The sequence below is a fragment of the Helianthus annuus genome, chromosome 5, assembly GCF_002127325.2.
Source record: "Helianthus annuus cultivar XRQ/B chromosome 5, HanXRQr2.0-SUNRISE, whole genome shotgun sequence".
NCBI lineage: Eukaryota > Viridiplantae > Streptophyta > Magnoliopsida > Asterales > Asteraceae > Helianthus > Helianthus annuus.
In genome coordinates this window covers 42,027,825-42,040,830 of record NC_035437.2, presented here as the reverse complement: position 1 = coordinate 42,040,830, position 13,006 = coordinate 42,027,825, and the positions used below count along the sequence as shown (strand labels likewise).

Below are 13,006 nucleotides of genomic sequence, written 5' to 3'. Positions count from 1 at the left end.
TGATAAGAATAAGAGATGGTTACAACACTCTAAGTGTTATGCGTGTGAGGTGGATGGGTCGAACCCTAACATGGGCTGCCCTATAGTCCGATTACAAGCCATACGGCCCAACCTCGGGCTTGTGCGATTGGGTTGTGTGTTGTGCGGTTCGGTTATACGTTGTACAATCCACATATGTTACACGTATGTTTAACATACTAAAATCTCATAGCACTTATCACATAATAAAACGTAACATTTAACGTAACATACCATTAAATCAAAGCATCACATAAGCACGTAACGTTATACAAGGTAGGTTCGAATTACGAGTTGTCACACATAACTTCTCCAAACACAACAATCCCAGATGAGATGAAAGTTGAAGCTAGAACAAGTGTAATCTTTGAAAAACCTGAACTTTCTGTTGTTTGCAGGGATATTGGAGAAGAAAAAGCACTATTAAGTGTAACATCCCGAAAATATAAAACTTTATATTAGAATTATAAAGCGTTAAATAAACAAGAACAAACTAACTAGGAATAGATAACCCAGTTAGATACGGGTCTTGTGATACCAAATAAATGGATGGAAACTCCTAAATTATAAATAAAACAATAATTGAGGGACCTAAGTTGTAAAGTTAGAAACTTGAATGATTAAAATCAAAATAACCCACACCAAACACACACTTAGGTGTGTCTGGTCGAACAAGAACACAGGGGCGACATAAGGCTCCCCACCAAACCCTAGTTCTGGTCAAAATTGAATAAATTGAGAGTTCAAATCAGTTCCAAATCGATTTTTAAGCACAAATTAGTGATCACCTTGTTGAGGGGATCATAAGGTATGCAAAATCTTGATGTTTTGATTCATCTTAAATTCTAGGTTAATTGTGAAAATCGAAATTGAGCTTGATTATGTGTTGTATAGATGAAATTGGAAGTGATATGATGTCTAGAGATAAACCCTAGATGATTTCTTGTTAAAATCTTGCATGATACTTGTAGGGTTCATAATCACCATTGTAGGTGATTAATGGGTTTTGTGGAAACTTGGTAAGCACTAAGATTATGATTCTTGTTCTAGTGTAATCCGAGTTTTATGAAGTAATTCCTGAAATATTGATGCTAAAACATGTGTAAATTTGCCTAATCGATGTTGATTTAGATGAAAATGACAAGTCATGAACTTGGTTCTAACTATGTAAAAATTTGACCCGCTAGGTGTTTGTTAAAATGCCTAAGTGAGGATTAAAATGTTAAAAATCGGATGAAACGCAGATTTGATTATTATAGCGAATTATGCGTTAATGATTATGAAAAGAGTTCTAAATTAGTTGTGAATTGAACTCTTTAGGCAAAGAATCCGGATCGTCGAGCGGACAAGCCGGAAGGGATACGCGTTTGAAGGGTGTGCTCTAAAGGTACGTGACTTTAGTCCCGTTACATTATACATAAACGTTTGGTATTAGTGTACAAATGGAGTCATAGTGTAATATACGTGTTTGGTGTGTCATTGAAGTGGCGAAGTTCACTTGACAATCAAACGGGTAAAATTAATGGTTGTAAATAGTTTGGCTTGTCATTAAAGTGATGGTTTTCACTCGACAACCAAAACGGGTCAAAATTATGCCTTTAAAAACAATCATGTGCGTAGAGACTTGAAAGACTCATATTGTGCTAGTGTTGGATAGTAATACACCAACGAATTGGTTGTGCTAATTTAAGTTTTACGAATATGAGATATCAGGTCAAATGATAGAAATCCATTATAAGTGTTGCTTGAAATGGTATGCTTGAATTAATAGAAAACAAGCATGAAATTCTAATGTGAGCGTAAAGCCATGAAATGGCGCGAATACGCCAAGATTTACAAGCCCGGGGAGTCGGGTAATTATGTCTAGTATGCCTTAGAACTGAATATTGATATTATGCAAACCTAGTTAACGGGTCGAATAATAGAAACAAGGATTTTGTGAACCATTGGTTCATAATTCGGGTTTCGTTAAGTGAAGGTTAGATCCGTAATTTAAATACGGACATATAGGAAAAAGAATCGGCAAAAACGGACAAACAGATAAGAAGTTATGCTTGTTTAAAGTTTGAATTTTGACAAAATCCGGAGCTGGGCAAATAAACTGGACCTGCTGGAAAACGTACTCCCCCGCGCCACGCGACGGGGGCACATGGTTCTGGCGTGACACGCGGGGCCGCCCGCGGCACGCGAAAGATTTGATCGAGTCTGGCACGTGGCGCGACAGACATGAAATCAGAATTTTTATATTTTTGTTATGTATTTGTCATTGGGTCTTGTCTAGGCTCGTTTTAACATTGTCAAAACTAATTATTTATGTGATTTTGACCTCAGGTGATGCTCGTTAGTTATGGATGTCGATCAAGCAAGGGAATTAAGAATCGAACACAAGTCTTGAATGCTTCCGCGCTAATCTAATTTAGTTTAAAACATGTTGTTTGTAAACACTACTGAATGTTGAACATTTTAATCTAGCTAGTTGACTATGTTTAAACACTATAACGATGTACATCTTAGTTTATTAACTAAGTTTTTGCTAACTATGCATTTCGTTTTAAAAAGTGCGTATTTCTATAATAAAATAATAGAAATATAAGACGAGCGTTACATTAAGGGTGAGAGAAATCTACAAATACTCAAATCAGACTCTTAGCAACATCAAGGAATGCATGAACAAGAAACAGGAGCAGCTGAAAATCAAAGGACGTGACAAACCAGAGCTCAGGAAATAAATCGAAGAAATCATAAATGATTGGATTGCCACAAGGAACGTCTACAAGGCACTTTACAAAGAATGTAGCAAGCCCATTCATCACAAGAAACAACTGAAATGTGGGGATCTTCGTCATTAGAACTGAAAAACAATTTCTATTTTTTTAACTAAACAATGATTTTGTTAACTTTGTGTATATTTAAAGTTCATGTTTTGAATTTCATGTTATGAGTAGTTATTCTTTACAACAGTTAGGGAGAAATTATTAGGAACCTTTTTGTAAGTGTTGAATAAAAGTTTGATCACTCTGATCAATTGTGATGGGTTGGGTGGTGGTCGATGAAAATGGCAAAAAATGACAAAAGTCAATGACTAAAATGACAGAAAACAAAACTATTTGAACTAAAATGGCAAAAAAACTATTTGGACTAAAGTGACAATTTTGGTCAAACATCAGTGACTAAAATAACAATTTATTATTATTTTTTAATTATTATATAAGCACTAATTACCCCCAACTCTTTTTTATTCTTTATTTATCACTAGTAGGGAAAAGTTTCCGTACAAACAGTCTTATCGTACAAAGCGTACGAAAGACATGAAAAAGTAAAAAAAAAAACACACAGTGAGATTTTTGTAATTATTTACTCGCAGATTAATTATCAAAATTACCCTACAAATGATCTTGTAGGGTAATTTTGATCTTGTAGGATAATTTTGTAAAATGTGCTTGTAGGGTAATTATCAAAATTACTCTACAAGTGTATCAAAATTACTCTACTTGTTTATCAAACAACATAAAATTCAAAATTATCATACAAGATCATTTGTAGAGTAATTATGATAGTTTACAAAATTACCATACAAAATCAAAATTAAATTATAAGATTATTTGTGTAGTAATTATGATACTCTATAAAATTACCCTACAAAGATCAAAATTACCCTATTAGAACATTTTACAAAATTACCCTACAATATTAAAATTACCCTATAAGATCATTTGTAGTGTAATTTTGATAATTACTCTACGAGTAAATAGTTACAAAAATACCACCACATTTTTTTAGCAAAACTTTCAGTTCTTACATTTTGTACGTTAAAGATATTTGTATTTTATCTTTTGCCATCACTAGTATGTTTAAAAATTATGAACAATTGTTTTGCTTAAAATATCATTGTTTAGAAGACTGATGTCGTAAAGTTATAAATGGAAAAATGTTAAAAAGTTTAGAAAATAGTAAATGTTTATTTTCTAAAATTCATGTTTTAAAAGTAAAATGTTTTTTTCTTATCAAAACTAAAAAAAAATATAATGAAATATTATTGTATTTAAACAAAAAATAATGGGCAAATTTTAACAATAAAAGAAACAGTCAAGAAAAAGACCCGATCTGAACTAAAAAATTAAAAAAACGAAAGAAAAAAATGTGACAGTAAAATTATAAAACAATTTCTGAAACCTAGCGTAAGTTTGTAATTTTTTTTAGTTTCATCAAAATATGTTCTATATTCTTGTTATAAGTCTTTTCTTTTTTGTAGGTATTTTTTTTTATTATCTTATCAACAAATGAATACAAACGAAAATATGTCAGTACATTATCAATATTTAATCGAAGTTAACTTAATGAACACAAATAACCCTATTATATATATAGGGGTAGGTTTATTTGAGAAGAAAAATTAATTGAGAAGAAAAAGAACAAAGGGTAAAATTGTAAAACGTTAAATACTTTTTCCATCTTATTTATTATTATCTTTGACTAATTAATTAGTCATAAAGACTATCATCCTCCACAATAAATTTTTTTACCTACACACATCAAAATTTATTCTACACATTTCGAAAATTATCCTACACATATTGAAGTGTATCCTACACATATCGAAATTTATTTTACACAACTCGTAATTTATCCTACACATCTCATAACTTATTCTACATTCTAAATTATTATTTTTTAAATATATATATATTTTTGAAAATAAGTTACAAATTTAATGTAGTTAATTAAAGAGAAAGACTACTAATTAATGATCTATTTAAATTTACCAAGATACCCTTACAATAAAATTAAATACAAATATTAAATGAACCAAAATAAAGCATTCTTATTAGTTAAAAATTCTTCTTTCTTCTTCTTACAAAAGAATTCTTCTTATTTGAACTCTCTACTATATATATATTATATATTATATATTATATATTATATATTATATATATATTATATATATATATTGTTAGTGAAACTTGATGAATAGTAATTTTAATTTTATAATAATACATAGCTTTTTTATTTTTTATTTATATTGTTAGTGAAACTTGATGAATAGTAATTTTAATTTTATAATAATACATAGCTTTTTTTATTTTTTATTTTTAATAACATATTTTTAGTTATTTTTCTTTTTTTAAAACCATATATTTCCTATACTGTTTTTTTTAACAATTCTCTTTTCTTTTTTAGAACATATATTATTGATTAATTTGATACTTCTTTAATATTATACGTTTATAACTTTTTCTTAAAACTTAAGTATGTAGTTATGATTGATTTTTTCCCGAACATTCCGTTATAAGTTTTGTTAAAAACGAAATTGTATTTATAGTAAAGTATTTATTTGGTATTATAAAACAGTACGATGGCAAACTAAACCGTTCTAATGGTTTAGCTTTCTAAACAACATGCTTAAATTCAAATCATGTTTGTTTTACATTATCATTTGCTCAGTTTCGTCGCAACGCGCGACGACAAAAAAACTAGTTAGAGTATTAGTACATTGACTATGACTATATTCGTTTATAATAACCACACGCACTTCACAACAGCAAGAGCATAAAATATCAAATATAACCATATCAAAATATAACACTATACTGAAAAATACCTATTCTTAATTTATATTAACAACGGTTTTATACAAAGTCTATATTGAAATTTTTTGGTCGTTAGATTTTCAAAAATAGGATCATAATATCGTTTGTCAATGATTTTGCAACCTTAATCTACACTTAGTTTGTATGTTCTAGGATCGTTATGTAATTATTAAAAGGTCGTGAAACACTATATATTATAATGATACGCAAATGAACTTTATCTATTTTTATTTAGAAGTTTATTTCTGTATTATACAACCGGTTTCTTTATCGATATGCCTCCTCCTCCTCCTCCTCACACTATCCATCGTCGTTGAAGAAATCGAATCAAGATCTTTTCTTTAGCTTAGTGCTTTCGGTTGATGCAAAAATTCTCCCATTTCTTTGTTCTTGCCAGGAACTTTGATTTCTATGTATAATTGGTTCTTCTTCCTCAACAACTTGATCCTCTTTTGTCATGGATTGTTGATAGAATTTGAATGCCACCAACAACATGAACACTGCATATAATCGATCATGCTTCAACTCGTTAACAAGGCATCGATCATGTTCTTACGATGGAGAATGTTAGGCAACTTACCTGCCCAAATACGAGCAACGATTGACGAAAGGTTCCAAACAAGTGTAAAAACACCAAAAGCGACGGCTTTCTTTTGAGAGCATGAATCCCAAGCATCTTTAAATCGTTGAATCCAAAATGCACCTAAATTTATGCGCAAAAACATTCTATTTGAGAAGCATGTGATGTATTAATCAATTATTTTTCATACCCACAAAATGAACAAAAAAACTATTAAAATTATAGTGCATGAAAACTATTAGTAAGTAGTACATGACATAGATGATAGGATTAAAAGAAAAAAAAAGTAGTACATGACTTTTACAAAAGTGGAAAAGGGCCACCTTCTTTTTATAAAACGAATTTATAAATTGTTCAAATACAGCTTTAAAGCTTAAAAGAGCCGTTGGGGAATTACATCAAACATGTGAATGTGCAATTTCACTAGATCGCCAACAGTTAATAATGAAGAGGGACCACATCATCCAGGGCATGTGACATTTAACCTTAAAACATTGAGAGAAAATCACAAAAAAGTATCATTTTTCTCATGTGATTCCCTATACAGTCGTATCAACAAACAAAAAACATTCATTTAGCGACAAGATAGACGACCATAGATTCACGTATCTTGTGACTATATGCGTAAAACTGTTGTGACATGACTATAGAGGTATAGCACATTTAGAAAAATGACTACTTTTACGTTCTTCTCTTAAAGATTTTTATTGCTACACGACTAAAACAAGTCATACGATCAACATAAAAACAAGAGTTAAATGCCATTTTAGTCCCTATTCTTTGGGTCATTTTGTCAATTTAGTCCAAAGGTTTGAAACGTTGCTATTTTAGTCCTAGTTTCAAACGTCACCATTTTAGTCCACTGGGTTAACTCCATCACTTTATTCTGTTAACTAGAAGGGCATTTCAGTCATTTTATATGTAATTCTGTTAACTAGAATGGCAATTCGACCATATAAAATGATCGAATTACCCTTCTAGCTAACAGAAAAAATGAACGGAGTTAACCCAGTGGATTAAAATGGCAACACTTGAAACTATTTGGACTAAAATGACAACGTTTCAAACCTCTGGACTAAACTAGCAAAAAAGTCCAAACCACAGGGACTAAAATGTCATTCAACTCTAAAAACAATTTTTATGATGAAATTTATACGAGGATGTATCATTTTCCCATCAATTACTTGCAGAGACAGGCACCTAAAAACCAGCAATGTGGAGCCTATCGCTCGGGGAATTTTACTTCCTGTCTCGAAGCGTTAGTTTAATCATACAATAGAAAGCAAAACGTGTCAACTTTTCTTGAATGATCAAGTACACTGGTCAAGCAAGGACTGTAGTAAGTAATGAAATAATTTAACTTTTTACCATATGCAGACAATTGAGAAGAATATGATGAGCATATCTTTGGCACTGTAAAAACTCCAAAAAAACCTGCAAAAAAGTCGAAAAATATCACATCATCAGCAAGAATTCCATCAGAATTCTAGTAATTTGGATCATGATTTTTTTATCATTAATGATCAATGTAGATTTTCATGATCTTTGTGATGAAATTCATCAAATTTTATAAAACTGACCCAATTTGGCCATTTTCCATATGGTTATAGAGCTGCCACATCTTGCTAAAATAAATAGCAACACTGCCATCTGTCATATGACACCAAAATTTTATAAGTTACAAATCTTGCTGATAAATATGAATTTTTTTTTATAAAAATCAGTGACTAATAATTTTAAAAATTACCTTCATTGTAGTAGCAGGATCACCTGAAAACAAAGCTTTGACCTTTAAGAGAAATTCATTGATGTAAGGAAGAAATAGTTTTAGTGCCCAAATTGCTTCTTCTTCACCAACAACATATTCGTCATCGTCCGTAATATTATCCGATGATTGTACAACACCCCTGTATTTTTTAAAAGATCATTAAATTTAAAAAGAATTTGAAAAATGATGTCATGTTTAATAAATGTAGGTGAATAACTGAATAACTAACCTCAAAATAAAGGATTTGAAAATGAAGGTTGCAGCAAGATAGATGAGACTCAGATAAGAAATCACAGAAATGAAGCTGCAAAAGCAAATTAAAAAAAAATAAAAAATAGAAATGATGAATATTTTAAAATGGGATGAATTTAATCAATTATGCATTAAAAGGGTGATTGATTTTCAAACCTGATATTGAGGTCTTGAGTGTATGAGGATGAAAGAATTGTAAATGTTCCAAAACCAAAAACTAGTGCTGATTTTGATGCATCTTTCCACATGATCAAATCAACTGAAAACAATCACAAGTTGAATTCAGTGCATGAATGATGAATATCAAGAATCATGATGTAATCATTGGCGTAAATACTAACTCAAACTCTGCAGTTTGCTATGGGATTTGGGCACCCTTTGTGATGGGAATTCATCTGCAAATTAAAGATAAATTTTAAGTTAAGAATGGTTAAACTTGAGAGAAAATGATCAAAGAATATACAAATACTTGCTTGGCTTTGAACTTGTTTTAGGATGATTTACGACAGGAGGAAGCTGTTTTCTAACAGTTTTTGAAACAAGATTTGATCTTTCATTTCTGTGATGGATTTTCTTTTCTTCAATTACAACATCTGATGACTTCTTTTTGTGAACTGTCAAAACAGGCTCGGGTTCCGGTTCCGGTTCGGGTTCAGGTTCTTTAACAATAACAATGGCTCTTTCTTCATTAACTTCTTCATTTTTCTCCAATGTTACCTTATCAGAATCTTCTTCACTATCTAAAGATTTGACCCTTTTCAATTCAACAACCATCATCAACTTCTCCTCACAAACATCTAAACTTTGACTGCAATCAGATGTATTATTCTTTCCCTCATCATCATCACCTCTGTTTCCACCATCACTTTCTTGAATTCCATCATTGCATTCATCAATTACATCCTTTAAATCACTAGTTGTACTCACTTTTCTTGATAAAGATCTAGTCTTTACACTCCTCTGAACTGGGCTTCTCTCAATTCCATCAATGGAAACACTAGCCACCCTATTCCATTCTGGTCTCCCTTTCTTCACCTGAACAGTAACAGGGCTTTTCTTGATTCCAATTCCATCAATGGAATCACTCAATTCCTTCTTGTTTTCAGATCTAACCTTTGAGATCTGAACTGGGCTTCTCTCATTTCCTTCTGAATTACCATCAGATTTCCAAGTTTTCCTCTTTCCAACACCATTGGGACTCTGTTTAGATCTAAAACTCTCACTTTGATTGTTTTTGTTTTCAGTTTCTTGAATCTTGTCATCCCCATTGAACACTTTCAAGCTACCCTTCATTCTACTCTCCCAGACAGAGCCCATCACCACCCCTGTTTTTGATGAATTGGGTGCCACTCTTTTCCTTTCCATATCCATGTTCTAAGTCAATCAAGATTGAATCTTTTTGTTTATTATTGTTGTTGGAGGGTTTGAGTAGAAGAAATGGCAGTTGGGTTGGTGAGTCTTGTTGTTGTTCTACTGAGATGATGAAACATTTGGGGTACTTTAATGTGAAAGAGAAAGAAAGCAAGTGACTTGAAAGAGGGGGGACAAACAGAGGAGTTTAGCTTCAGTTTTGCAAAACAGATCAAATTAGAAAGGGAGGGGAATGTACAACAGTTGATGCATATGGTACAAGTTATTAGAGGAATGACCAAATGAACTACTGGTTTTATGGAAGGATTAAGCTTTGGTCTGCCCCACCTCACCCCCTTCCATTATTTTGTTTATTATTCAAGTCTTTTGAGCATTGTGCATGGCGGTGGGATGCGGTTAAATCATGAAGAAGTAAAATGTGTGGTGTTAATGATTAGGTTTGAGGATTAGAGAGCATTTGTGTTATGTTTATTAGAATAGGGCGTGAAGGAGGGTAGTTATCAGAGTGTGTTGTCACATAGGCGTCCATGTAAGTAGCATTTGTTTTTCGATTGACGTTTGGTATGCGGATGTTCCGCTCTTGGTTAGATGGCCGAGGCTCTTTGATCTTGAAGTTAACAAAAGTTGTCGGGTTAAGGATCATTTGCCGGAGGCGAGTATTAACGGACACTGGAGATGGATTTGGTCTAGGCCGCCTACCTCATCGGAAGAAGTGGCTGATGTTACTGAGTGTATGGAGAAGCTTGCTGCTTTTTCGTTATCGGAGTCAAAAGATTCATGGAAATGGACCCCGGAGGAATCAGGATGGCTGGGTTGCGACAAAGTGTAAAATTTTCATTTGGAGAGCAAATCTTGATAAAATTCCGACTAGGCAAGCTCTTATGAGGAGGAATATTTCGATCGGGTCAGACAACTGTGTTCTGTGCGGTGACAATTCCGAATCGGTGGATCATATCTTTAAAGGGTGCGGCACGTCGGCTCTGGTTTGGAACCGGTTTAGCGATTGGGCTAAGATACCTCCTGTCATGGCTTTTTCATTTAGAGGCCTTCTTGATCTTCATAGGTATGCTGGAGTAGATAGGGAGGCTGATGTTATCGTCCGGGGTATGGTCATGGTCGCTTGTTGGTGTATATGGAAAGCTAGGAACGAAAAACTTTTCTCTAACGGTATCGGTAGGGTTGGGGAGATTTTCGGTGAGATTGAGTCTTTGGGTATTCTTTGGTTTAAAGGTAGAACCAAACATAAGAATATAGATTGGAGTGAATGGTGTAAATATCCATTGTACATGTTGTAGTGGTGCGGGTTCGGTCCTGCGTTTTTGTAGTTTGGCCGGTTGTTTGTTAATGAAATTTTACCTTTCAAAAAAAAAAGGCGTCCATGTAAGTGGGTGTGATATGAGGCTAAAGTGGATGAACCTAAGGTATGGGGATGTGGGGGTGGGCTATATATATATATTCGGATTGGGTAAGGTTTATCACATAATAAAGATACAATACAATAATAAAATTACACTATCATTAGAAATTTCGAAACAAAATAATATAAGTAGGATGGTCTTTACGAATTAAAAAAAAAGAACTTATAGTTTTTAGCTACGAGTTTTCAAGATGAAAACGTTGCATTACATCTTCGACCCACAACTAAGTTAAGACTAAAGATTGACATTTTTTATATTCTATTATGTTGATTAATACAACGTACAAAGAAACCCAAAGGCCCATCTATATGCAAGCCAACTAATAGTAAAATAACCTCTAATCCAGTAATAAAAATCATTTTTGCTTTGGATTCATCTATTTTCAAAACAACCAGTTTACAAGAACTATTGTTGTCATTGCTAATCTTCCTCTAAAAACCTATAAGATTACAGTCTAATTTAATTTGTATCTCTAAAAAAAAGCATATTCATTACTAGCATGTACAAGAATTGAAGGGGTATGGTCCCAGATCTCGCGTCAGCATCGACCGCGAGTGACCATTACCCTTATCAAAACCCCCACTAGCTAACAACCTACTTGTGCCCATGCGAGAACGCGTCGGCACAAGGGTTGAATCCAATCTATCTAGTAACAAAGGAGGACTTACATGGAACATGAGAACGGTAGAGTGATGCGACATAGCATCACATCTGGTGTATGAAAACGGAAGTATTCACAGCGATGCGGCATCGCACCGCATCCAGTGAACACTTCTCTCAATACAAGAAAGCCTTACCTTAGGCATAGAAGAAGATGAACGTAACGGTGCGGCCGACACCGCACCATATGGGCATTTTCGTCACGAAAAGGGATGCAGGCAAATAGTCTCCGCGGACGACGATGCGGCTAGCACCGCATCTCGCGTATTCCTTGATCACAAGTAGGAGACGCGGTAACTTCAGATGTTACCGCACGTAGCGATGCGGCTTGCACCGCATCCTATGCACTCAACAAGTGGGACTGACACCACAGTGCAAGTGGCACCAATGGCAGTTACCTGTCAGAGCTACGTAAGCAATGGACTGACGTGGCATAACCTCCACAACCGACAAGCCTGACACACCTGCAAAGGTGCAGCACGTCGTCAGTCCATCCATCATCATCCTCCTTCACTCCTCGGCTATAAATACCAACCCCAAACCAGGTTTGAGGTATCTCTTCACAACTCTCTCACGACTACTACTATCTTACTTTGCTTCCCAAGCAAACTACTGATTCTCACGCCGGAGAGTGGTAACAAGGAGCACCCCCCACCCCATCCTCCTTGTTACGAGTCACGGCTTGTTTCCTTGTGCAGGAGATCAACCACCGGTGATCCAGCCAGCGATCCTCGAGAGGAAGGGATTAACCCTTCTTGACGAGACCAGTGTGTTAACCCTGCCCGGTTAACCATTGTTTCATCATTGGCGCCCACCGCTACTCTTAGCATTTTCTAAACCATCCTTTTCCCTCTCTCACGATCATGACTGATCACCAAAACAACACTGCGGATAACCAAAATCCTCCATTCCCACCTCCGGTAGGGGTCAATGCCTCGACCTCCCAACCCGGACACATCGGCACGTCCACACAATGGAGTCCCTCCTTTATGTTTGGACATGACTTATCACAGTTCGCATCTGTGATCCCACCAGGCATGACCGTTTATACCTGGTACGAGTAGCAGGCAGCCCTGCTGACCGCAGCATACAACCGCGCTTGTACGGAAGCGAATATACAAGTTGGGCCTACCCCAGCACCGCACACCCCTGCTGAGCGTATTTTACAATACGACGGCAGGATACATTCACGCCTGGCTTCAAGAAGCCGACGTGATGACCGCGGATCGTCTTACTGTTCGGTCCACACCTTCAACGAGGACGATTCCTCATACGGGTCCCATACCAGAGGACCAGTGCATACACGCCTTGGCCCCCATGGCGAGGACAGGAGGCGGTCAACCTCCCGACG

The 13,006-nt window shown here is 34.8% G+C and overlaps 1 protein-coding gene across 1 annotated transcript; it reads right to left on the bottom strand.

Moving 5' to 3' along the window:
• Window positions 1-5,772: 5,772 nt before the first annotated feature.
• On the bottom strand, window positions 5,773-9,744 carry LOC110941197 (reticulon-like protein B21). The gene is made up of 9 exons (XM_022182813.2): window positions 8,680-9,744; window positions 8,548-8,601; window positions 8,363-8,465; window positions 8,184-8,258; window positions 7,934-8,093; window positions 7,767-7,836; window positions 7,555-7,620; window positions 6,187-6,309; window positions 5,773-6,106 (listed from the first exon to the last, which is right to left on the bottom strand). Exons 1-9 carry the CDS (start codon window positions 9,575-9,577, stop codon window positions 5,934-5,936), a joined length of 1,722 nt encoding a protein of 573 aa, XP_022038505.1. The 5' UTR covers window positions 9,578-9,744; the 3' UTR covers window positions 5,773-5,933.
• Between the last annotated feature and the right edge of the window lie 3,262 nt (window positions 9,745-13,006).

What these genes read in the sequence shown, in the direction of transcription:
- LOC110941197 (XM_022182813.2), bottom strand. Translation starts at nt 9,577, where the DNA reads ATGGATATGGAAAGGAAAAGAGTGGCACCCAATTCATCAAAAACAGGG. An exon ending in TAAAACAAGTTCAAAGCCAA is followed by an intron (nt 8,602 to 8,679) that starts GCAAGTATTTGT and finishes TTTAATTTGCAG; the next exon opens with ATGAATTCCCATCACAAAGG. An exon ending in ATGGAAAATGGCCAAATTGG is followed by an intron (nt 7,621 to 7,766) that starts GTCAGTTTTATA and finishes ACTTTTTTGCAG; the next exon opens with GTTTTTTTGGAGTTTTTACA.